This window comes from Melanotaenia boesemani, chromosome 14 (genome assembly GCF_017639745.1).
Source record: "Melanotaenia boesemani isolate fMelBoe1 chromosome 14, fMelBoe1.pri, whole genome shotgun sequence".
In the NCBI taxonomy this organism is placed as follows: domain Eukaryota; kingdom Metazoa; phylum Chordata; class Actinopteri; order Atheriniformes; family Melanotaeniidae; genus Melanotaenia; species Melanotaenia boesemani.
This window is the reverse complement of record NC_055695.1, coordinates 7,849,675-7,875,715: the sequence shown is the minus strand read 5'-3', so window position 1 is coordinate 7,875,715 and position 26,041 is coordinate 7,849,675. Positions and strand designations below refer to the sequence as shown.

The 26,041-nt window shown below is 37.6% G+C and overlaps 1 protein-coding gene across 4 annotated transcripts in view; it reads right to left on the bottom strand.

Annotated features, from left to right (window-relative positions):
- atp11b (ATPase phospholipid transporting 11B (putative)) overlaps positions 1-15,233 on the bottom strand; it is a 48,591-nt gene extending 33,358 nt beyond the window's left edge. For all 4 annotated transcript variants that reach the window (XR_006012681.1, XR_006012680.1, XM_042005711.1 and 1 more), the window contains exons 1-11: positions 14,906-15,233; positions 7,739-7,855; positions 7,072-7,161; positions 5,477-5,557; positions 4,955-5,062; positions 3,430-3,558; positions 2,601-2,704; positions 1,913-1,960; positions 1,655-1,719; positions 1,176-1,257; positions 923-1,073 (exon numbers count right to left, since the gene is read on the bottom strand). Coding sequence is in view for 2 of the 4 variants with exons in the window: in XM_042005711.1 (XP_041861645.1) it covers positions 923-1,073; positions 1,176-1,257; positions 1,655-1,719; positions 1,913-1,960; positions 2,601-2,704; positions 3,430-3,558; positions 4,955-5,062; positions 5,477-5,557; positions 7,072-7,161; positions 7,739-7,855; positions 14,906-14,932 (1,002 nt within the window). In the remaining 2 variants the exon portion in view is untranslated. The remainder of the gene's footprint in view (positions 1-922; positions 1,074-1,175; positions 1,258-1,654; positions 1,720-1,912; positions 1,961-2,600; positions 2,705-3,429; positions 3,559-4,954; positions 5,063-5,476; positions 5,558-7,071; positions 7,162-7,738; positions 7,856-14,905) is intronic.
- Positions 15,234-26,041: the final 10,808 nt, after the last annotated feature.

Below are 26,041 nucleotides of genomic sequence, written 5' to 3'. Positions count from 1 at the left end.
GAGAGAGAGAGAGAGAGAGAGAGAGAGAGAGAGAGAGAGAGAGAGAGAGAGAGAGAGAGAGAGGAAAATAGTCACAAAATGAACATCTTGGCCAGACAGAATGATGGGATATCAGCACTGATCAGTCTAAATCAAAGCAGGCAGAGTGATTCATTCTTATTAAAGAGTTAATTACTCCAGGTGACAGGAAAGGAGAGTGAGCACAGATTGAGAGATACAGAACCAAAAGTCATCTTCATGATGTATGCCACTTGGGATGAACTCCACATGCACAAAAAAAAAAACAAAAACAAAACATGACCATCACCTGAAAAGGTGCAGCAATCTCAAGGACATATTAAAGAAAAATGATTTTTGAAGCATTAGAACTTTTTAGAACACTGCGTTAACTGATTATAAGACCTGCTGTGGTAAAGTAAATACTACTGGGACTAATGGATTTCTAGAACACCCACTAAACTAAATCTTAAAAAAAGACATTTAATTTAATAGTGGCCATTAGGGAATGAATGGCTTGAGCACAACTATATGTTTTGTCTCAATACATAGAGACTGATTAGTTTTGGCAGGTATGCTGCTGTGCCAACAGATTGGCCCAGTGATAGGCACTTCGTTCTTGTACCTTATCAAAGAATCTAGAGACACTAAAATTGTCCAAACAGCACTCTTCTGTGTGTACGTGTGCATATGTGGATTCTGGCATGGCCTAATCTTTAAACTTCTACCCATTCACTTCTATATAAAGCTGACAAAACATCGGTGTTAAAAGACAAAAAAAGAGAAACATGCAGGGGGAAAGAGAGATGCAAGTGGAATACTAACAAAATAAATGTAGAAAACTTATTTCTGTGTTTCAGAACAACAAACAAAAGGAAAACCAATAAGAGGCATTCCTCTGATACATAAAGCAAAGCAGGCTAACCCGACTGCTGTTCCTCTCTTGTTCAGTCTTTTGGTTGTAGAAAGGCTCATCCCATTTCGCCTCAGCCTGCCAGGCATACTTCAGGATGGTGCTGAGGATGGCCTCGAACAACAAGATGACCAGGTAGATGATGAGGAAGGTGTTCATTGACCTGACATTAGAAAACATTTCAGTATTTAAGGCTTCATTAAGCACAACCTCGAACAGTAATATTTTGCTAACTTTAAAAAAAACAAACAAAAAAAACACTTACTTCTCTACTGCAGAGCGTTTCTGGGACTTGCACTTATAGTTGAGAGCCATCTTAGATTCCATCCCTGTGTAAACTGCAACACCTGCAACAACGTAGCTGATTTAGGAATTACGTCCCGCTTGTCCATTAAACTCCTGATCAGTTTATGCTTGAAGTCATGACATAAACAACCAAAATTATTTACATGAACAGCACTGATAATGCACATTAACTACAGCTTCATTATACGGTCCAAACTATTTGAGTTGTGGGGCACTATTATCAAACCTGCTGATGAACAGCATTGAAATTTCAGGACTATGGAAACAGACCTCAGTATTTTGATAATGAATGAAATGTAAAACAGCTGCTGAGCTCAGTTCGCTCATATCACAGGCGGAATGTGACTATGTCACATTTTACTGAGCTACTATAGTGTTAATGGCTGAATGTTATAATTTGTTGTGTTCTTGTTCTTTTTCCGATTATTTTTATCTCACCGAAAATCTCTTTGGTATTTTTCAACCTGGCCCCTCGGAGCAGCAAATTTTCTGGACCCAGCGGTCTGACAAATAAAAAACAAACATAAATACAGATCAAGGTAATGATATTTAAAGTGATTTAAACATTAATTAAACAACTGAAAATTCCATGCATTAGGTTTCAAATACCATGAACTTTTGTATATGTAATTTTGGTACCAATAACTTGACAATTCCCAGTCTTACTGGGGACGACTGTTTAACGACTGGTCTTACCTGACAATCTCTTCACCATTCTGAGTCACAGTGATACGACCTACGAATCTGGGAGACAGCACAAATTTTTTGTTTCAGTGGACTGATGAAGGTCATAAATATGATCACATACCCAAGGGGTATAATCAGATTATCTACTGTACTTAACAGATTATCAGAGGAAGGCTGACACAGCTAGTCAACACTCATATAATATCTTTGCTATTGAAGTTGCTTTTTGGTTTGACATCATTCTCCTTTGAAAGTGTTAAAACAAGAACAGATAACAAATAATAAAAGAAATATCTATTAATACAAAGATGACTACTTTTCAATCAAGCCTGATGAAACCAATCAGTTGGTCAGATTACAGAACAGGCTGGAAAAATCTGAATATTTGCCTCTCAGTTCAGACGGGACTGTTGTCTTCAGACTGGAGGCTGTCTTGCTATGCAGTCACTCTGGATGACACTATAAACTTTTATCTTACTATAACTTTTAAGCGAATACATAAAAAAAAAAAAAAAAAAAATCAGAATGTCTCCAAAGGCAAAATATTTATTTGTAATGTTCCAGTATGTTTAAATTTAATTGCTGACTATTATATGCATCTACTGTGTGACTGTACCAGACTTACATATTCTAACATATTCTGTTACATATGTTAACATATATTAACATATTCTGTGTGCACACATGTGCAGATTACCTGTAAAGGTCAGCTTCTGGCTGTTGACACTCCACTACAGCCTGCAAAGCCTCAAGCTGGGACACTGACTGACACACTGATGTCTCTGGCACAGAGTAGTGGGTCTACAAGTAAAGCACACAGTTTAATACTGATAGTGACAAAGACTAGTTTAAAATAGAAAAAAATGATTTACAGATAATAAGGAGATGTTTTCAATAAAAAAAAAGTCAAGATAAATAAAGTTTGATAAAAAAAAACTTTTAACTGTAGTTATAAATGGTTTTATAAAAGTTCCTAATTTAAAAAAAAAAAAACAAAAAAAAAAAAAAAACAAAAAAAAAAACACATATGATGCAGAACTTAATACAAGTCATTCAAAAACCCTTTTTACAATATTCACACATTACCAGAAACATGTCTACACTTTTTGACTACTACTGTAAATCTGCACTCACACAAAGCTTACATTACTTAACAAATACACACAAATCTGTCAAATTGTTTTCTAACTAATGAAAAAAATTAATATGCTAACCTTTTCTATTAGTTTGCTTATAAATGACTGAAGGAAGATCTCTGAAGATATAGCTCTTTAACATAATCCCGCTAGTTTTATTAATTCAGGATTATCAGAATAACACCAACCTGCTCCGTGCATCATCCCTGCAGGCATAGTATTTACATTTGTTGTAGTGCAACAGATCAAAAAGCTATGAAGTTAAAATGCGAAGCAGACTTTACTGACTACTAGTACCATTATTATTTCCTGTTTAAGTTCTTGTCTGATCTGGATATGCATGCCTGTTGCAAGCATGTTAATGACATATTTAACATAATGTACACAGACCTTGAGGTTGGTCTCTCCATCGAGGCTAGCTGTCGTGATGTGACAAGTACCATCTGCACGATCTGACGACAGCAACACCAGATCAGCTGGAAACGTCTCATCTTTAGCCACACGAACGATGTCCCCCACCTGAACACAAACACAGGCAGGTTAATACCGTCTTGCTTTTGGATAATCACCTTCAAGTTTAGAAAAAGAAGACACTATTCTGAGCTGATAAACTGAATTAAAAGATAAATATTACAATGTCTTCAAATGTCCATCTAACAGGCAAGTTATCATTACAGTATTGTATTATTGGAATTTGTCTTTAGAATTGCCTTTTACTATATAAATTCCTTCTGAATAAATAAACATGATCCATACATTATTTGTTAGTGACCTTTCCTTAAAAGATGTGTTCTGTATTCTATAAATAAGAGATTAGAAGTTACAACATTATAACTTAAGACTCATTACACGCAGCGACTGCCACCAACACAAAGTCACTCTGGACCTTTTTGCATCATTGTATTAAACCATTTCACCCTGGTTAGCCCTTTATTTCCTGGCTGTGAATGTGTTAATATCATGCGTACTGCTTCACAGACTCACTTGCCTTTAACTAAAGGACATGCATCATCGATGCAGTGTTAAATTAGCTCCAGACACATAAGTTACAGTCTCTGGGAACTCTGACTTCAGAGGATTTGTGTACTCTGTAATGTCTAGGTTACAGCCATTTCATGGCATCAAAAACATTATGTCACTGAGGCAAGGAAACAGCTAAACTTGTTTGGAACATGTGGGCTGCAGGTTTACAAAATATTAATAAGCTAAAAGATTAGTTGCCTAAACTTTATTAGTACTATTTAAGGATATGACAAGAGGGGGGCACAGTATAAAACAACAAAGGGTTTTAATACTATCAGGTAAGACCAGGATAAACCTCTTAGATCTTAGAATTACCATAACTGGATATCTACTTTCACAAAGATATGCTAAGCCACAATGACTGAGGAACAAGCGCAGCAGACACTTAATCACTTCTAAATTATGAACCCAGCATTGCAATTTCCCTCTGGGAATAATTACGTATTTAATTTCAGTCAGAGACCAAAATGTTTAGAAACAGATTGCAATCTGTAGTGAGTAGTGAGTTGACCTTGCAAGACAAACTGAATGAGCACGAACCCAACCAGTCGCATTGGTTGGTAGCTGTGCAGCTAAAAAGATCTAACCCTCAGACAACATTCCAGTCATATTTGCAGTCAAGAGTATGTTTCTCAATCTAACTATCTGAAAGCAGCCTTCTGTGTTAAACAAAGCTCCTTTCATTAACATTATAACTTTATCGACAAACCGTGTTAAAAGAAATACAACCTACATGAAACTGAACTGCTAAGCTAAAGTTAGCTGTTAAACATTAAAGATACTAACATGAAATTTCCATATTAAAAAATAATCAGTCCATGCAAGGCACAGATATCTGAAGAAATATTCTGCATGGCAAAGTTCCTTCACAGTATAGCTTTAGCAGTCTTACCCTGATGTTTTTGGATCTCGTCTGGACCAGACTTCCACTGCGAACCACAAACACTGGAGCACCATTCACCTCATTGTCTGCTTTGTGTCTCAGCCAATCTTCATAGCCCTGCAAACAAAGTCATTCAGCAGCCTGTGAAATACTGCAAATAACGGGTGGTTAACATAGTTTTATTAAATGGCATGGTTATGTAATCCTGTCAGGACTAGTCATTCATCATATGAAGTGACTATAATTTAAAATACTCTTAAAACCCCTCTCTTATACAAAATTCAATAACAGTTTAAGAATTAAAATAATCATAAAAATAAAAAACATTCAATTTACCATAGTACTGGTTGAAATTTATTAGTGAATGGTTTAATTTTTTCAACCTCTTTTGGTTTTAACTACAAATTCAAGTGAATATGTAACTAAGTGGGTTTTAAAATGGGATTTTAATGACCTCGTGCTTACAAAACAAATAGGTTGGTTCCACTTTTTGAATCTGAGTAGGAGGAAGCTTCATGCTTGTGATCTCACCTGTTTTATAGCAGTTACTGTAATCACAAAGAAGAGAGGGAGCCCACTAGTGACTGGGGAAGTTGGTGTGTCTATCATTAACTGCAAAGAAAAATACAGAGAACAAGATACAGTGACATGAGCGAGTTTAAAGCAGAAAAAAAAGACCTAGTTGAGTAAAAGTGGGTGTGACAGTAAGAACACAAGTGAACTAGAAAGACAACAAAGTGAAGTAGTGGTTGATGTGTCAAACAGGAAATCCATCTAACTTCCTTTAAAGGTTAACTGACAGATCGAAATGACATGTTTCCTTAACTGACTGAATTCTAAACTTTTTTTAACCCAAATCAAACATGTTTGTCACAAGCTGAGAAAAGTCCAAAATGTGCCTACTTTCAACAAACGTCTTCACATCAAACACATAAAATAAAATAACAAACAAACAAACAAAAAAAGACATCCAACTGTCCACAAATACATTGCAAGGACATTATCAGCAGCAGGTTACACCTGCTCTTTAAGGAAGAGATACAGAAACACATGTACTAGTATGAGCAAATTCAGATGAGCTTCTTCCCCGAAGCGGTAAAACTGATATCATCACCATCCCTTCAACACACATGTACAAATACAGACCAACCTACTTCCCCCTGAATATTTTCTGACTGTCCGAGATGCAACTTGCACCATTTGCTTCATTGCACATTTTCTCAGGGACATATATTTGCACAATCGTTTTTAATTAATTTGTTTAATTTATTTTACTTTTAGTATTTCTTACCATTCTGTGTTTTTAATTTAGTGTTTTTGAGTGTATTGGTGTGTAGAGTGCTTTAAATTCAATTTTTACGGTGTACATATTTAACTTCATGATTAGAGTTACTTTAAGAAATTTCATGATGTGAATGCATAATGACAAAGAATTCAACAACATCAACCTCTCACCTTTAAATTTAAATTACATACAGTGAGCTTTAAGTTTTGTCTCTTTTCAAGAAATCAAAACCTTAGAAAACTATTTAAGAATTCACCCAAACTAAACTGTAACCACAAAAAATTTTCCTCATACCTTTGGGATAATGACAGTTCATAGCAGGTTTTAAAGAAGCCATCTTTAAAAGGACAAATTGTTCTAAGAAAACGTCTTGTTCATAGCATCAAGATAAGAAAGTGTACTTGCTTCTGTGATTTCAACCTTAGCTGACTTCAACTGTGCTGACAGCTTGAGTGGATAAAAAGATAGCCTTTTCAGACAAAGTCAAGTCGATTGCTTTGGCTTCAGTACACAGTCCCAAATACATCAGATGATGGCTGAAAATCTGAAAGCCAAATCCAACTTAAACACAGGATGACTGATGCATAGTGAAGGCTTAACGCTTTGGGCTGGCTGTAAAGACACACATATTACTAAATGTGTGGGTGTAATGTTGTAATACAGAGTCAGACCAGTCTCTCTTCTGGTCTGTAGAAGTTAATGAGTCACTCACTCATGAAACAGACATGTAGACATTTGTATGTGGTACAGGAAAGCTGAGGTCTTACATGACTTATCATTTGTAGATTATAAAAAGCAAAACTACAAAAAGGACTTCGTGTGTGCCTGTGTGTGACGTTACCTGAACAAGGAAGATAATGAGAAAATAGAAGTTTGCTATTCTTCTGAACTGCTCAAACAGATTCTTGGGGACAAAATTCCAAATTGTGTACTGAAAGAGAAATAAAAGAAACAACAGAGGAAAAGGTCAATGACAAAGGAGTTTATTTCAGCTGCATATCTGTATGCTTCAAAAAGCCTCGCAAAGGGCTTCAGTTTATTGTCATTTTGTCCAGTTAGTCTTCCAGCTGACCTACTAATTCTCTGACTAACACAAAAGCTTTTTGTCTGAGCTGATCCTGTCATCAACAAATCAATCTTGAAACTTCTCTCTTCCACCACATTACCACTTCAAACCCATTCATTTTAACGAAAAGGCAAGAAGGTGCCAGAAATCAGCTTATAGTTCTGGGTTTCATTTTTAGGCAGTTTCTGTCACTGTTTAGCAAAATGTTATGGTTGACAGTTCCTTATAACAATTTATGTTAAACTCATGTGCTGAGGGGCGGCACAGCCATCTGTTACAAATTCTTTTATATTCTACTAGTCTGTGAAATGTCTCATTTTTAAAAAGAAATCAGCTAAACCAAAGCACTGCTAAACTACTAATTTCAAGTTTCTACAGTTGCATTTTATGACAGTTCATCCATTTAAGATTTAAAACACAGGCTTTTTAGACATTTTGTTACCTTGGATGAGATGATTCTGTTGTCTGCAAAGCGTTGTGGTACGTAGTGGCCATGCTGGGGGAAACGGTTTGCCACATATACTGTCCTGGTTTCACTCTGATGAGGGGGGTCAAAGCCCTGAGAGAAGACAAGAAGCAGAGAAAAGATTAAGGAAGAGATGGCAAAGATGTTACTTACAAAGGTTCAAGTATTCTGTAAGTCAAGGAAATTTAAGAGGTGCATTTCTAGCACACTACCTCAAATGACACAAGTGCTCTAATGTCACAAACCCTTTTAAAGGACATAATCCTTAACTTGTAAAAATCTAAAAGATATTTTTTGTGTCCCCTTTCTCAAAGCATCCACTGTTATTTGTAAATATCCAAAATGCTGCAGACAGAATTCAGGTCTATGATGGACCAGTGTGCATTTAAATCCAAGTATGTTTTCAGCTTATGTGTTATGATAACATTGTTGGCATCTAAGTATTTTCCATCAAAAGAACATAAAAGAGTTCAAATTTCAACAATACTGTAAGTAGGGATGTTTATCAAAAGCACTAATTTTTGTACAGTTTTCCAAAATTCCACAGTACTGAGATCATCCTGGAAGGTGCTAGCAACGTGCACCTACTAAAAATCAACCACAAGACACATGTGCTTGTGTATGTGTTATAATGAAAATATTAATAACAAATTTAAAAACTAAGTAAGTGATCTAGTGACAAAATGTCAAAATGAAAAAAAATTCAAATGTGTATCTGGAAGGTTTGAAAATATTTATGACAAAACAGCACTTCACTGTTCACTGTAGATCAATGACCAGAGCCACAGTGAAACAATCCTCACAAATTTAAAGTAAATGAATGATCCCAAGTTAAATCTTCACACCCACAAACCCACTGAGAAATTTGCAATGTTTTACAAATCAAAAGACATGTCTACTAAAGACATGGAAAAAATGACTAAAGCAACCTTTTGCTTCTGATTGAGGTGCATAGACTGTAATGCTGCAGATGCACAGAAGGGGTGCACAAATAATCCAAAAATCCCATTCTCAGTTCTCACAAAAACACAGTCTTATTCTAATTGATGGCGATTCACTGGAATGTATATTTCGCTGCACTTAGGGTGAATTCACACCAGCCTTTTTTTTTAAATTCTAGTTTGCTCAGAAAGTCTGCTTCGTTTGGGGAATTGTGAACGCTCAAACGAACTCAGATTCAGATCCAAGATGCTGGCTTGGTCCTCCTACAAATGCGGGTCTCGGTCCGCTTCAAGTGGACCAAAGAAAGAAAGCAGACTAAACAGCAAAGTGCATTTTGGGTCCAGCGCATGGCATTGTGGTTGAACACAACCAAAACATACGTGTATGTGGGATGATCGGAAGCTCCAGACAGGAGAAATAGCTCACAGTTGGACATGGAAGAACTCAGTAAAAGTTCTGATAGAAATATAATCAACCCTGCAAGGACTGCTAGGATCAGATACAGATCTACATCTTGCTGTTATGTGGTAGAAACAAAACTTGTCCTCTGTTAACCAGCTGATGAACAAGTTATCTTCTTCGCTGTGTGTCTCGTCTTATTCGTCTGTAATTTCTGATGCAGCCCGGCCTTTAGAAAGAAGTGGAACACGTTATTTAAAAGGTTAGATTTGCTTAAGTTGTGCAGCATTAACAAAAAACTCAAGAATGTTGCATCCCCCAATTGAACTGTGTCCCCAATCATACCGAGCCCAGCGGACTATCCTGGTGTGAATGAATCCTTCCTTACTTTTTTTTTTTTTAACAACAATCGCAGGTGCAATAGAAGTCACATTTGTTGGTAACACCTACAAGCTGTAAAACACAAAATCGATTATTCTTAAATCAAGCCACGGATTAGAGAATGACTTAGTCATGCTACTAAATTACTTTTTGCCTTTCTTCCTCTTTCCTGCTGTTACTTGTCACAAATTAAAAAAAGGAGGATCTAAGCAGAATAGCCAGTTCACCTAGTTAGGTTGAAGCAGCATGTATAACACAAGAATAAATGACTGCCACCATCTTGGTGGTGAAAGCAAAAGAAAAAAGCACAATCCCAAGCATGGAACATTTCTGGCTTCAAACCAAACCTTTAACCTCATTGTTAAAGGTCCAGTGATGGCCATTCTTTCTTTCTCACTACAGTGCAATAAATGTTGTCACCCAAAAACAAAAACTGAATTGTTTCAGAAAATCATGACTTTAACTTACACAGCAAAAAATAAATAAATAAATAAAAATTCATGGTTTACATTTTAACTTGAGTCAATTAATGCACTTTTGCCTCTTTTAATTACAGCTACTGTGGCTAAGAGACATATGCACAATTGTACTACTGTTTAAATACATGAAATAAAAAAAAATTGTAGATACTGAGGGGCTGGAAAGTAAGCTTTGTGAAGCTGAAAATTTCCACATATAGCTTAACAATGGTGAATCACTGGCATTAATCAAACATCTGCACGTATTTTACCTAATGCAACAGTACATGATTGCACAAAGGAATCTTAAAGCTTATTACCAAGGATTTCTTATTTACCAAAAACTTTTTCAGACACTAATGCGTCTGAAATTCTAGCTTTGCCCATCAATCACCTAAGTTGCCTAAGCTTAGTTGAAGTTGACAAATCATTGTATTTGCACATATTAACCTGTGCAAAAACAACTGTTGCCTGAGCACACACAGACCGCCCTGTGTAACCGGAACAGAAATGTGGCCTTTTGAAATCACAGGAAGCACCTTATTCAGTGTTTTTCATAACATCTAATTACAAATTCAACAATGTCATTATTGTCTGTACTTGGGTGCTACATGACAATTCACACAGAAAATATCCAAATAGTTAGAAAGATGGTTGATTATCTTGTTGACTACTAAAAAGAGAAACACAGCTGCAGTGGACTGATATGAACAATCGTTTAAAGTTTTTTTTTTCCTGCTCAAGTTTTCCAGAAAGTTTAAAATTGTTTTAAAATGCATCTTCAGAAACAAGTATTAGTCTCAATAATTTTCTTAAAATGCCTCATGAGGGTAAAGAATTGTGTGTGTTTGTGTGATGTTCACATTTGAGACTAGTAATGGTTGTGTAATATGTATCAGTGATCATAGTGATAGCTTCACAACTTTACCGGAGCACAGCTACACCTACATGAGCCCAATTTAACCTATTTTAAAAACAAAACCACAGCTCTCTATATCAGGTCTCACAGTTAAATGCATAATGGAGCAAACCAAGCCACGAGGGCAAGAGAATCATCCAAAGGCATTCAAGACAGAGTTGTGTTGACAGTAGACAATGGCGAGGAGCACAAGAATATTTCTTCAGTACTAAAAATGCCAAAGAGCAAAGCAGCATTGACCACTCCTAAATGGAAGAAATTTGGAACAATCAATCTGGCCCAGGCTTCATGTGTGAAGATTTGAAGAACCTTACAGAATGTCAATCACTGTTGCAATCTTATATAGAGAAAGAAAACGAAGAAACATCACATAATATCAAGTGTAAACCTTTTCCAGGATACTCAGGATGTCTGGCTTAAATCAAAGGTTAACAATTCAATAAGGCAAAAAGCCATAGCACAGCACCAAGAAGCACCAGGAGCAGCTTTAGTAAAACGTTGTCAAATACCTAAAGGAACATCCATCTCTGAGCCACAAGCCATCAAATGATTGAAATTAATGTTCAGTATATACATTGATCTTATACTGCCCCCTGATTCAGGAGTCACAGTTCGGTATATTCTCACTACTACACAGATCAAAAGAAGCACAGACAACATTTTTTTCATTTATTTGGAAGAATGTTTACATTGTCTCCAGCTATCAAATTTGTCATATTGTCAAGTGTAGCTTCCAAGGTCCATAAAGCTACTGTACAAAAGCTATTGAAGATCACTGATACCCCCTTCTACCTCTTCAGGCCCATAGACTTTTATATTGGAGTCTGGCAGCCGCATTAAATTATAATGTGACTAACTATATGAGAAGAAACAGATCTCTGCAAAATGTAGTGTGAATGTAACCCAAGTTACTTCTATCAAAGAACTAGTTTTATATCTGTGAAGTGAACTGAAGTAGAAACTATTTTTCATTTTGTTTCACTAACTGAATTTCTAAGGATGTGAAAGGTACCATATGAGCTAAAGAAAGATGTCAAAGCTTTCAGACCATTAAAATTATACAACAAGCTGACACTAAATATCAAGATGCCTCATACACTTTTTACATATCCCATAAACACACTTCTCAGCTGGAAGACTTACAATGGTTATAATCTGAAAGGTAAAGAAAGAGCACATCTATGAAAACAAAAGTCAAATACAGTTACATCAGCAGATGCAACATAGCCAACTTGTAAACAGAACATGAGGGTGAAATCTGACATATTTTATCCACTAACTCTGATGCCCCATCAAACTGAATGCAAAAAGGTAATTACTCCCTGCATAGACACAAGTCCTACAGTGCCTTGGTGGAATTACTGCCTTAAAAAATGGGGTGCAAGACAACAAAAGCAGCACGCTAAGTTGCGTTAAAGACCAAGAGGCTTTAAACCAAAAGTGATAACTGAAAATAGGAAAAGGCATAGGGATAACTGCATAAAAAACAAGCTCCAAAGGAAACTGTAACACAAACAGGAAGGCAGACAGGACTAGTAAAAAGACAGAAACACTTTTTGCTGTTTTTGACTGTAAAATGGATGGCAACACCTATAATAACACGATTCCAGGCATGCCAGACCACAATCGAACAACATGTGATAAGACATGAATTGTAGGAGCACAGCTGACAGAGGGAGGAACTGTATTATCAAGGGTGGGACAGGATGATTAATTATCATGTTTTACTGTTTTGTAAGAGTGGATTATTTGGGTTGCTGCAGCAATGTCCACTAGAGATTGTGTATTTCCCACTCCTAATATACAGCTATAGATTCACTACAGTAAGATTGACAGCAAAGGCCAAAGCTGTAAACCTGGGAGAAACTCAGAAAGCCATATCAAATATTCCATATAAAGCTTTGCAGCAGATACAAGATATCAGAGATGTAACAATGTTTGCCCAGAACACTTCTATGATGTAAATGCAGAAGTACCAGCATGATGTGAGCACTGCTTATGAAAGAAGAAAGTTTATTAAATTGCTACCTTTTATCTTTCCTTCTTTCTTTGTTCTTGAAAGAAACTAAATGAGACTAAATAACTATTACCTTTTAGTTCATTTCAAGGCCGGACAAAAGTCTTCCAACAAAAGTTTGCATTAGGCCAGGTGTATTAAGATGCACTTTAATTACACTTTTAATTAACTAAGCAATCCAATTATATGGGATGGGTCAAATGTGCTGAGCTACTGCAAATTAGGAGGCGGCCACTGGTTCTTAATGGACCCAAACTTTCTGTGGTCTTCCTAAAGGGTAACGGTCCTGATTAATCTCTGAAAACAGGAAGAAAAAAAAAACGTTTTGGACTCAGAGTCTCAACAAGAATCTGAGAAATTAGTATAACCCTAACCCAATCTGAAATGCAAGAAAACCTCTCAGTTACTGAGTATGATTATTGAATTACTGAATATGATTACTGAATATGGGAGTTCAACAACACCTTGACACTGATTAAACTCAGGTGCTAAGGTGACATCAGCAGTTCATCTATGTGTGACTTAGCCCACATAATACATCCCACATATGCTCACACACCAGCTCTACAAGTCATAACATTATCATTTACTGGACACTGAATGCCTGTACAGATTCTTTTGAGGCCACCACTTCCTGAAAAAATAATATCTGTACAAGCATAACCACTGTGCCAATGCAACATCTCTAGCTTAATTAATACTGACTCATTGCCTGCACTGGCAAAGGCAGTTAAAATCTAACTGGACAAGAATAATTGCCTTAGCAAAGACAATCCCAAAGGTTTAACAATATTTGCACTTACCTGTAAAAGAACACGATTAGGTCAAACAGTTTTGACAGTGTCAGTTAGTGATAAATTTTTCCTTTGGATTATTTTCTTTCTAAACAACTTGAAAATACTGTACCATGTACTAAAAGCCACAAATCCCCACCCCCTTTAAAATTCACATTAAACAAATGTTATTTAGATCACAGGCCAAAGCTACAGGTGTTCTGTGTATTCTATATTATGAGGGGTGCTCATAAGGTTTTTTTTATATGCAGTGGTTTGTAATCAAGTTTTATGAATAAAACAACTTAAAAAGAAAACAATTCCATTAGTTTATATATATATATATATATATATATATATATATATATATATATATATATATATATATATATATATATATACACACACACACACACACACACACACATACATACATACACACACACGCACACACAGGCACTCACTGTAAAATGCGTCACCTCGCAGCCATGTTTATGCAAACAGGTGAACAGCAAAAACAGGATGCTCTAACGCTGGTATCACCAACTCAAGACCTCTTTGGGTCAGTGTCTTAACTGAATGAAATGAAGGAATCATTTAGAAACTTGTGCCGAACTGCGAAACGCACATTTACAGATCCATTTCTTTGTGTTGTTACAGCAGGACAACATCTAAAACCTGGAGGATACTGGACAAAGAAGTCCGGAATTGGACATTTAGCCATAATGTATATTCACTTTAGGAGGTGAACAAACGTTAGGTGCAATCGATCCAAATGTGTTTTGAATGTTAAAAATGATTTAACCCAATGTCAGTTAACACAGTTAACCCCGCATGACTTAATCTCATTTACTTCGAGTAGTTAGCCATACAGCTGGTGTTTAGTTAATAAACTTTCAGGTTAATTTTTCAACAGGAGTCCGTTCAAATGCGAATGAAATTTGAGCGAAAACAAAAGCAAACTTATATCCCAACTGTAACTCAACTCTTGTCGGTTTTTAGGATTTAAACTAGTTACCGTTGATAACAACTACCAGCTAGCTGGAAAGGCAAACGTTAGCTACCGTAACGTATACCTGTCACCAAGACGAAACAGCAATGTTTTGAACACATCGGCAATGGCGAATTGGCTAGGTTAGCTGCCTAAATTTAGCCAAATAAAGTTCACACATGTTTTCGTGTACTAAATTTTGAGCAACGTTGGGCGAAACAATAATGTCTAACGTTAACAGAAAGGTAAGAGAGCAGTTTTACCAGCTGCTGCCGTATCCACCGCAGCATCTTCGCAGAATACGTTCCAAGTAGCCAGCACAGTCGTTAGCCCTGTGCTAGCACTAGCTACTCCAACAAACCTGTCCCGAAACAAAAATATATCCCCCCAAAAGCAGCTGTTCTCAGTCGCATTGCGCGGCACACTCATACAGTGCGACTGTACAAAAATTTACATCCAGTCTTTCCCATTGTGCGCTAATGTCAGACTGATAATCACAGGTAAAAGTGACAGACAGCTGACCACGGAGTCCCAGCGATCTCCGCTGCTACATCTCTGCTCTGCCACGATCACTTTCTCTCTGCCAGCAGACACACACACTGACACGCACGCATGCACGCACGTACAGCCCAGTGCACACTGTCTGCTCTTTGCGGCCTTTCAACGCCCCCTACCTGTCTGCATTCAATGATAGATAGATAGATAGATAGATAGATAGATAGATAGATAGATAGATAGATAGATAGATAGATAGATAGATAGATAGATAGATAGATAGATAGATAGATAGATAGATAGATAGATAGACTGTAAAAAGCTACAAAACTGGTGTGATAAATAAATAAAATTTAAACAATATCCATAGTTTATTAGCATTAAAATTTTTATATTATGATGAATAAAAGTGAATGCACCCAAAGTTTACTGTCCATGATCTGGGCTGAATTTTCTGGAGTTTACTATTTTCCAAACTGAAACAGGACTGATGCAAGACCCTGAGTTACATCCACATTGCCTTCATGAATTATATTTATTAATTTATTTTATCAGTTAAAAACTGTATGGCATACAGTACAGTGAATAACAAATGATATCAGTTAGCGTCACGTGTTTAGATATCTTCAGGCAGGGAAATTTTGTTTCTTATCTCTTGGGGGAAATGTTGAATAAACATGATGTGAAATTATTTATTATTTTGCTTTTTTCCCCTCAGTTCTCCAAATTTTGTTTTGCTGCTTGTTGGCTGTTTTGTTGTTCCAGAGTTTCTCTTGTTAGGCATCTCACATAAAGTGAGGTCATCTATGCGTGAGTGTCTTTCCCTGTCACTGTTATGAGTTTAATCCAGCCCCCCCTTACATACTTGGCTGCAGTACATTCCAGTCAGTCAGTAATGTATAGAGAACAAATCATACCAAACAGGGTTAGAAAATCGAAGTAAATTAAAATACATTTAAATGTGTATTTTTTTTAATTGATTCATTATGTTGTGAATAACTGAATGAATGTGGTATTTCCATCAATGACAAGGGGAGCAAATACTAATGATTGCACGTAATTAATGTGTGCCAGCAGCTATATTTGGAGCAGAACAGCTGCAGCACTTTTTCCTTTTTCTTTCTCTCTCTCTCTCTCTCTCTCTCTCTCTCTCTCGCTCTCTCTCTTGCTGTCTGGCCTTCAGTGAAAATGAAAGAAACGTATTTGCATGTTTCTGCATTATTCCCAATACCCCCACCCTAGTGCCTTTGGATGCTGGTGTGATTCAGTTGCTTCTGCTAAACCTTACCTCCCTACTGGCCTCTCAATTAAGATTCTTTGTATAAAACTGAAAAAGATGAGAGAAGCTAAGCCAAAAAGCCACCAATATGCACTTATATCTAGGATTAAGTCAGCTTTAGGCCTCTTTTAGAGTCAGCAAAATAACATGCAGAAAGTGCCACAGTGTTTGTTACACCTAGGATCAAAGCTCTCACTCATCTGTCTCATACAATAACTGGTGTCACACTTTTTTTCATGTGATTTTTTATATATTTATTTATCTTTTTCATGGCTGGGCTTCCCATAAAAGCAAAAATGTCATAAATGCATATTAAAAAGACAGATTGACTCGGCAAATCCAGTGGATAATCCGCTGCCTGTTTGTGTTTGTGTGCCTTCACATCCCAGCGGTTCTCTCCATGTGACTGTCAGCAAAATCTCTAGTTTACACTCACTTACATAATGTCACTGCAGCAGCAACATCTGGGAGCTCATTCCTCACAGCTGGACTCGAAACAGCATGCCAGTTTTTAATGTGAGAGGTTGGCAGGGACATGAATATTACTGGTGTTAAGATGAAAATGAAACATCTCTAAATAAATAAACAACTTTTTAGCGGCTGAAAAATTACTTTAATGATAAATCTGGGCAACATAAAGTAACGTTTTACTTGACCAAGTTTCTCTATTAATGTTTAAATAAACAACCATCTCATCCCTCATTTGAAATTTCATGCTCGGTTTTGTGACGCATAAGTTAAATCATGTACTGTGGTCATGCACAATTGCTGCCTCTGGAAATGTATGTTTAATGCACATCTTTGTACCTGTGACAGGAGATTGCTGGCCAGTGATCCACAATACCCTCAATGTCTGTAATGGAAATGGATGGAAGTGCACAAGATAATGTCTGGCATCCTTCCCAGCTTTGTACTGAATTGAATTTATATGGCAATCATGCAAGTGCTTGGAAGAGCTTCAAGCTATTAGGTTAAAATTCTTTACTGTTCTTTACAGTAAAGAGAAGAAATCACTTAACTTTAAGGTGTTGCCACTTTTACTTACATGTGTTTGTATGGCTGCATCATGTAATAAGCTGAAGCTTATCCAAGCAATTACCAGGCGAGATGCAGGGTACATCCTGGACAGGTCACCAGTCCATCGCAGGGCCAACACAGAGAGACAAGGCAAGGCAGTTTATTTGTATAGCTATAGCACATTTCATGTACAGGACAATTCAAAGTGCTTTACATAAAACAAAAGCATTACAGACATTAAGAAATAGTAAAACACAGCAACAAATAGCAAGAATCACAATAAAAATAAAAAAACACATAAATTACATTAAAAAGATTAGAAGCAAAAATAAGTTAAAAAGTTACTGTGCAGATTTCATGCATAGGCGCAAGAGAAGAGAAATGTTTTTAACCTGGATTTAAAAGTGTCCACATCTGGTGAAAGTTTAATCTTCACTGGCAGTTTGTTCCACTTGTTTGCAGCATAACAGCTAAATGCTGCTTTTCTAAGTTTAGTCTGGACTAGTTGACCAGAGTCTTTGGATCTAAGAGCTCTGCTAGGTTTATATTCTCTGAACATATCACAGATGTATTCTGGGCCTAAACCATTCTGCAATTTGTAAACGATCAGAAGGATTTTAAAATCTATTCTGTGACTGACTGGAAGCCAGTGTAAAGATTTCAAAACTGGTGTGATGTGTTCAGATCTCTTAGTCCTGGTTAAAACTCTAGCAGCAGCGTTTTGGATGAGCTGCAGATGTTTAACACTCTTTTTAGGAAGTCATGTTAAAAAACCATTACAGTAATCCATTCTACTGCAGATGAATGCATGGATGAGTTTCTGCTGGTCTTTCTGGGAGACTAAACTTTTAATTCTGTTGATGTTTCTGAGCTGGTAAAAAGCTTCTTAGTGACAGCTTTGATGTGGCTGCTGAAAGTCAGGTCTGAGTCTATCAACACTCCAAGGTTACGAACTTGGTCGGTGATTTTAATTTTTGCTGACCCTCTTCTCTTTGTTACCAAACAGAATAATCTCAGTTTTGTCCTCATTTAATTGTAGAAAATTCTCCCTCATCCAGGTGTTTCTTTTGCTCCAGACACTGACACAATAAGTCTATTGGGCTACAGTCGTCTGGTGACAAAGACACAAAGTTGTGTATCATCTGCATAACTTTGATAATTAATGCTATAGTTCTGTAATATTTGACCCAAAGGGAGCATATACAAGTTGAACAGAAGAGGTCCAAGGACTGACCCCTGGGGGACTCCACAAGTCATGGCCACTCGCTCGGATTCATAGCTGCTGATTGTAACAAAATAACTCCGGGCTTCTAAATATGACCTGAACCACTTAAGGGCCTCTCCAGAAAGTCCAACCCAGTTTTCCAGCCTGTGCAACAGGATTCTGTGATCTACAGTATCAAACACAGCACTGAGATCCTAGCAGAACCAGGACTGATACTGATGTTTCGATAAACTGGTTCGTAGTCATATTACATCACTCCTTCCTCCAGGCTTCGACTCCCACCAGTTTGCCTACAGGGCGAACAGATCCACAGAAGACGCTGTGGCCACAACCCTACATGCTGCTCTGTCCCACCTGGAGCAGAAGGGGAGCTATGTCCGGATGCTCTTCGTGGATTATAGTTCGGCGTTTAACACCATCCTCCCCTGCAGACTGGTGGACAAACTTCGGGACTTGGGGCTTCCGGACTCCACCTGTAGGTGGATAAACAGCTTTCTCCAAGGTCGCAGCCAGAGAGTCAGAGTGGGTCAACATACATCTACGGCCCTCAGTCTCAGTACCGGTTCTCCACAGGGCTGTGTGCTGAGCCCCCTACTCTACAATCTCTATACCTTTGACTGCATCCCCTCTCACCACAATAACACCTTAGTGAAATTCACGGATGACACCACAGTGGGGGGGCTCATCTCTGGAGGGGATGTGTCGATGTATGGGGATGAAGTGGAGCAGCTGTTAGTGTGGTCTAAGGAGAATAACCTGCTCCTAAACACCAAAAAGACCAAGGAACTGGTTATTGACTTCAGGAGGAACAAAACGGACATCTTACCACTTCACATCTGGGGGGACTGTGTGGAGAGGGTGGGGGACTTTTGGTTCCTGGGGGTCCACATTGTGGCTGTAACCACTATAAACAACCTCAAATAAATTCTTTTGGAGTCTGTTTACACACTGCAATAAATATTACCGCTGTTTACATGCAAGATGTACAAGATAATGGATATAAGGTTGACTGCGTGGAAGATTAGTTAGTTTTTTAACTTAGTTGTTTCTTTTTTATTCAAATCTTTTATTCTTTTAAAATTTTATGGTTGAATGTTAAATGTATGTTGCTGCACTGCACTTTGACTCTTAGGCACTCTTAATTTCTTTTTATGTTACAATGACAAATAAACGTCTATTCCATTTATTCTATTGTACTTGACCAGAATCAGTACAAACAGCCATTCACACTCACTCCTAGGTAGAATTTAGAGTGACCAATTAACCTAAAATGTGTGCCTTTGGACGGTGGGAGGAAACTGGAGTACCCAGAGAGAACCCACATGGGGAGAACCTGCAAACGCCACACACAAAGGCCACTGTTCGAACCTCCCCCCAGCCAGGGCTCAAACCAGTGACCGTTTTGCTGTGAGGCTGTGGTGCTAACCGCCACACCACTTGTACAAGTGAAGTGTTCTGTTTAGGAAGACTGTTACGGTTTGTGGGAACACAGGCAGGAACCAGGGAGGAGCAGAAGGTGGATTCTAAAAAGCGGTAACAAGTTTATTTTTGAGTAGTTACAGAGTCCTTGAAAGTTGCTGAGGCAGGGGGTGGTGGCTGGGCGGCAGGCCAGAATGAACAGCTTGTGGTTGGTCCTTCAAACTGGAAAACATCATTCCTCTGTAAGGCAGGTAAACAAAACAAAACTGTTACGAGTAAGACTGTACACAAAAACTCAATGAATCTCTTAATGGCCAGAGTTGTACCACTAGAGTAAGACAATGCTCTGGCGACGAGTAGACTGCAAACTGGCTCTTAAATAGACTGGTAACGCCAAACAGCAGCAAGTGCGTGGCATCTTTCCCTGAGGACTCTCCAAAGGGATTAATAAAGTATTTCTATTCTATTCTATTCTATTCTATTCTATTCTATTCTATTCTATTCTATTCTATCTCCCATTACCGCCAGGTGAGGAGAATCTCCAATTAACACCACCACCATGCCCAGTAGCATCTCTGAATCACAAGGTGCAAAAACAAAATATGACAACATAACAGTAAAACACAATCTTGACAGAAGATTATGTGAATTTGGGATGTTTAAGATAAAATAAAGTTTGGTGAGAGTTTTACATGTGAGGAGTAGTTGTCTATTTTTGAATTAGGGATTCAATGAAGAGAAGACAAAATTGTTCTCACCAGAAACCTTACTGCAGCATTTTGGATTAATTTGTTTTAAATGCACCTAAATTTGTAGGGTAAACTTGTACAGTCTGTGTGTCAGTTAACAATAACACAGCTTTAAAACACCTTAAAATGAACTGGTGACACATTTCAGGATTTAAACTAAACTTAAAGGGAGACTAAATCCTCTGTACCTTTCTTACATGTATTAGAGGAGGTTGTTGCTTCTTAACACATGCAAATGGTTTCCTCCATTCACGTACAATTTAAATTGCAAATAAAGGATATCTAGAAGGGTATCCCAAAGCATTGTTTTCCTTTCCTTTCCTTTCCTTTCCTTTCCTTTCCTTTCCTTTCCTTTCCTTTCCTTTCGTTTCCTTTCCATGTCACTGTGTTTGACAATATTGGACTGTGCTCATTTATCCAGTTAGTTTAACCACGGCTGATCCTCTTGGTAAATACACCAGAGCTAAGTGGCTTTCAATCATTTCCCCTGAGTATCTCTAATAGTACTAATAGGCTTAGGGCATATTCTCCCTCTCCCTCTCCCACCCCCCTTTTCCATACAAGGCTTCTTGCTCAGGCTTCAGATGTCACTTTGTGTGTGTGTATATTTGTGTCTGATTGTGATAGCACAAACATCTATCTCAGGGAAAGGACAATGACTCTGGGGAGCTGAAGTGAAACAGTATCTCTGTCACTTAAAGAAATAGAAAAATGAATGGATTAGCTTTTAAACTGAATGGCTAAATCAATACCAAATGGCCATTAGTAAAATAAATAAATAAAACTTTGCTTTCAAATCATGACAAGAATTAAAGTTTTATGGAAGTGGTTTTGTGTGGGGTAGACTTCCAAACAGCCAGCAATGGATGAAAACGTTTTGTTCTTGCTTTGTTAATTTTTGATGGACTCACTGGTGCTGCTTGTCAGTGAAAGTTGTGCTGTGAACTGATAAAATGGTGTGAGTTCTCCCTCTAGAGGATAAATTGAGGTGTTGCAAAAAGAAGACTCAGTTTCCAAGAATGCAATAAGATGTTTGCTACACATGCCTCCAGATTCTTATCAGCTGGATTTTCGAAGACAGCTGGTCACATTTTTGTTTGTGTTTGCTGTCTAGGAATGTAGGTGCAGAGTGTGTGTGTAGTCTGGAGGGTGATACTGGGTTTCCTGTGCAGGTATGGTTCTTCACCCAACACCCTGACTTCATTATTGTGTGACCCAGACTAACAGGTAGAAGGCAGCTTCACTGGACCTGGTCATGGATGGCAAATTGTGCGTGTATGTATGTGTGTGTGTGTTAATGAACTTGAGTCTTTATAAATAATCTACAAATGGTGCAGAAGGTTTAACTTTCACTGTATTTCCAGAGCAGTGCAGTGCTTATTTCTAAGTGAGATCTTTAAAGAGGAAGAAAAGGACAAGTGAAAAATGTTGGTGAGATGCAGACTTGAAGTCCAGAACGTGACATTAAGCAAAGTCTGAGGTTCTGTATTCAGTGTACCTTGGACTAAGAAAGTTGAACTTTGATTTTTTTTTCCATCCTCACAAGCAAAAGCTTGATTGGCTTTTATAAGAGCTGAAAAAATGACACAATCACTTACAATAAAAAGATAATAAAACAGGACAATTGTGTTTATTTTCACTTTTGCCAAAATATTCACAAATCATGTCCCAAAGTGTATTTCAGAGCAAATATTAAAGTAATAATATTTAGTAATTATTTTTAACCTGCATAGCTGCATGGTGGTGTGGTAGCTAACAGCAAAACGTTCCTGGCTTGGAATTAGTGGGGATAAAAAATAAATGGATTTTTAACCCTTTTCAATGGCATCCGTGTACATGGAATTATTGTTAAAATGATGTTATTCTCTGTCACATTTCTTCTCTGTTTTATTGCAATTCATTCAGGCATACAGTAGTAATAGACGCAGTATTTTGACACAGGGATTACATTTTCTGAGGCCCCTAGATGGCAACAACCTTTAGTGGTGCAATTTTTTATTTACTTTGTGTATGTTTTTATTAGGTGTTCCTTTTGAATATATACAGTTTAAGGAACAAAAACATCTATCCATTATCTATACCGCTTCATCCAATGAAGGGTAGCAGGGAAGCTGAAGCCTAACGCAACATTTTAGCAGGTGAGAGGCCGGGTTTGAACCAGAGACCTTTTTGCTGTGAGGCCATGGGCCTAACCACCACGCAGTACATGTTATACAAAGACATAGATTTTCCCAGTTATGAAAAACCAAATATATCCCACTGACGATTCAGCCCTTTTTTATTTATTATTGTGAGAATAACTAAAAAACTGCTGTGCAAAACACATAAAACATGGAAGTAGGTTTTGGTGAGCCTACTGACAAATAAACTCCAACTAAGCTTGGCCTATGGTTTCATCTCTTCTCTTTCAGCTCTTCAGCTAGCTCATCTGGGATGTTAGTTGCATGTTAAAGTATATATAACTAAAGGCTCATCTTTTTATGTTTATAATACCCACATGGATCAATTTTTGCACCACTTACAACTAAATAATGAGATGAGCAAACTGCACTTCCCTGAACATATATAGAAAGGATTAGTGTTATATTACAGAAGCTTTAATCACCAGTTTTCTCTCCCTGTCTCAATGCTTCTCCTTGGTTTTCCTGCAACACATTATTGAAAATGCACTTGAACGTTGGAGATAATTAATGATTTTTGGTGATACAGTCTCCAGGTACTACAGTATGCGGCAGCAGCTGCACTGGAGCCACCCACAGAGCTCCTAAACTGTTCAGCCTATCTCCTCAGACATTTCCCAGTTAAGAAAAGTGTTTTTGTGTGTGCGTATGTATAAGTGTGTTAGCATATGTTAGGTGTGTGTGTGTGTGTGTGTGTGTGTGTGTGTGTGTGTGTGTGTGTGTGTGTGTATGTGTGTCTGGACCTCTTCTGTTTTTTTGTCTGCTTCATTTCTACTTAGGCAAGCAGTTGCTTGAAAATGTGAAACCTCACCCCTCCACCATCCTGACATGCACAGTTGCAGTGAAGTTCTGGAGTCCCCTGTTCTGGATCTTGCTTTATGTTTCATACATTTGGAGAACAAGTAAAGAACAGAGAGAAAGAATAAACAGATTGCAATTGAACAAAGATTCTTAAGCATGACAAATTCACTGTGGAAGCAAATAATATTACGGCTCACCATGACAGAAATGCAGGCAGCATTTGCTGTGTTTTACATATTTTTTTCTTTTCAGACTAGACTAAAAATGATAAAATAAAAAGGGATCTTTTTTCACCCTTTCCACTAAAATAGTGAAGCATCCCTTTTATGTATAAAATGTCACTGAGAAAAAAAATCCTAAAGAAACTCAGATATAATAACCCTGTGTTAAAATAACCTGTATCAACCATAAATTTACTTTCTTCTTGTAGGTGTTTCTGTTACTGTGGTTACACTGTAGCTCACAACATACATATGCCTCCAATAATGAATTTGAGTGTGTTTGGCATTGCCATGGTAACATGTGACCCCGGTGATCTAGGACTTTCGGGGCCCCTATCTGCTCTGTCTCTTCCTGTCGAGGCTTCTCAGCTTGTGGCCGCCCGAGCGGCAGCTGGTTTGGACGGGTGTGTCTGTATGTGTTGAGACTTGCTTACTGGTGTGTGTGGTTTGTTTTAGCAGATGGCTAGCTTAGGGATAAGTTGTTTCCACCCAGCTAGTGTTAGAATATGTTACTTTCAATCACTAGAAACAAAAACATTGAAAACATTCTAGACTATCTCTTGAAAAAATCCTATTACAGCAATAAGTTTACATATTTGATAAGAAGAGTTGTCCATATCCAACTTTAAATGACGCTATGTTATTCAATGTAACTGATAATGATTATGGATTGAGATGATTGCACTGTTTTACCATTACAACCCGTCGAGGTGGATCTGTTGTCTTCTTGTTGTGCATCCTTCTGCAACCTGCTGGTACAAAGTGAAAGGCATCAGTCTTGTCAAACTCACACAGATCCTTGCACTTTCCATTTCACCTTCCACACGCCATATTTTCTTTTAATGCAGTGCTTATTGATGTGGTACAGAGATCTTAACCAGTTATAATTTTTTGGAAACCTTGTTTCATATCCCACATTTAATGGGTAGGAAAATTATTAATTGCTACACCTGTCAGTGGCTTTACTGTTGTAGTTGGTCTGGGTGTATGTAGCGAAGCACAAGTATAAGTAATGGATCCCTTAGAAATATTTATTAATCATTGAATGCTAAAAGGATTTTTTACATGGTACTGTGATAAATGACACCGAAATACCAGAAAAACCCTAAAAACTGATAAAAACTGAATCTGTGCAAAACATTTGAGACTGACATCGTGGTCAGCAGGTTCCAGGTGTGTATGTGCAATGGTGTAAATGTTATCATGAAAACATCTGGCTGAACTCAGTGGATTCTGAAGATCCAAACCAAGAGAGCAGGTAAGTACATTAGTTTATACTTTTGACTGATCCCAACCAGTTTATTATATAAGTAAATCAGCAATGCTGTATATATTTCACAGTATAGATATTTCACACACTCTGTATCTTACAGGTCTTTGATGCCTCTGTGCCTGAGGCAGTAAACCTGTCTTTCCATGAGCGATTACGGGCCTTCTAATAGTTCATTCTGTTAAAATGACAAGCCTTTCATGTGTCTGCTCTCTCCAGCTACACGACTTTAATGGCCCTGACATCATGTAAGCCGCAGCAGCTGGCTGCTGGAGTGCATGAGTGTTTGTAGGTGTGTGAGTGCAGACGAACAGGGAGTTGTTGGTACCTGCATGGTGGTGTAGCTCTAATCCATGTTTGTTCTGCTCCAGCACCAGAAGAGAATGTCCCACACACATACATTACAGCACACCTGCAGACACACACACTTAATTCTCGACGTTCATGGTGCACAAAAAGTAGAGTAGTTTTAACATCCTGTTTGTGCAGGAGTAGTTATTTTATCATCAGAGACGGTGATTAGGATCAGAGGCATCAGCATTGTGGTAGCATTGCTCATTTCTGTCAATATGCAAAAGTCTTTGCTCAGTTGTTATTTAAAGATATTCATTTGGATTATAGCAACCTAAATTGTCATAACACCTGATGTTTATGGACACTGTCTGGAGAAGAAGTTAAAAAGTAAACATTTGATTTGGCCAGAAACTGCTACCTTTGTGTCCCTGCACCACTTTAGTCAAACC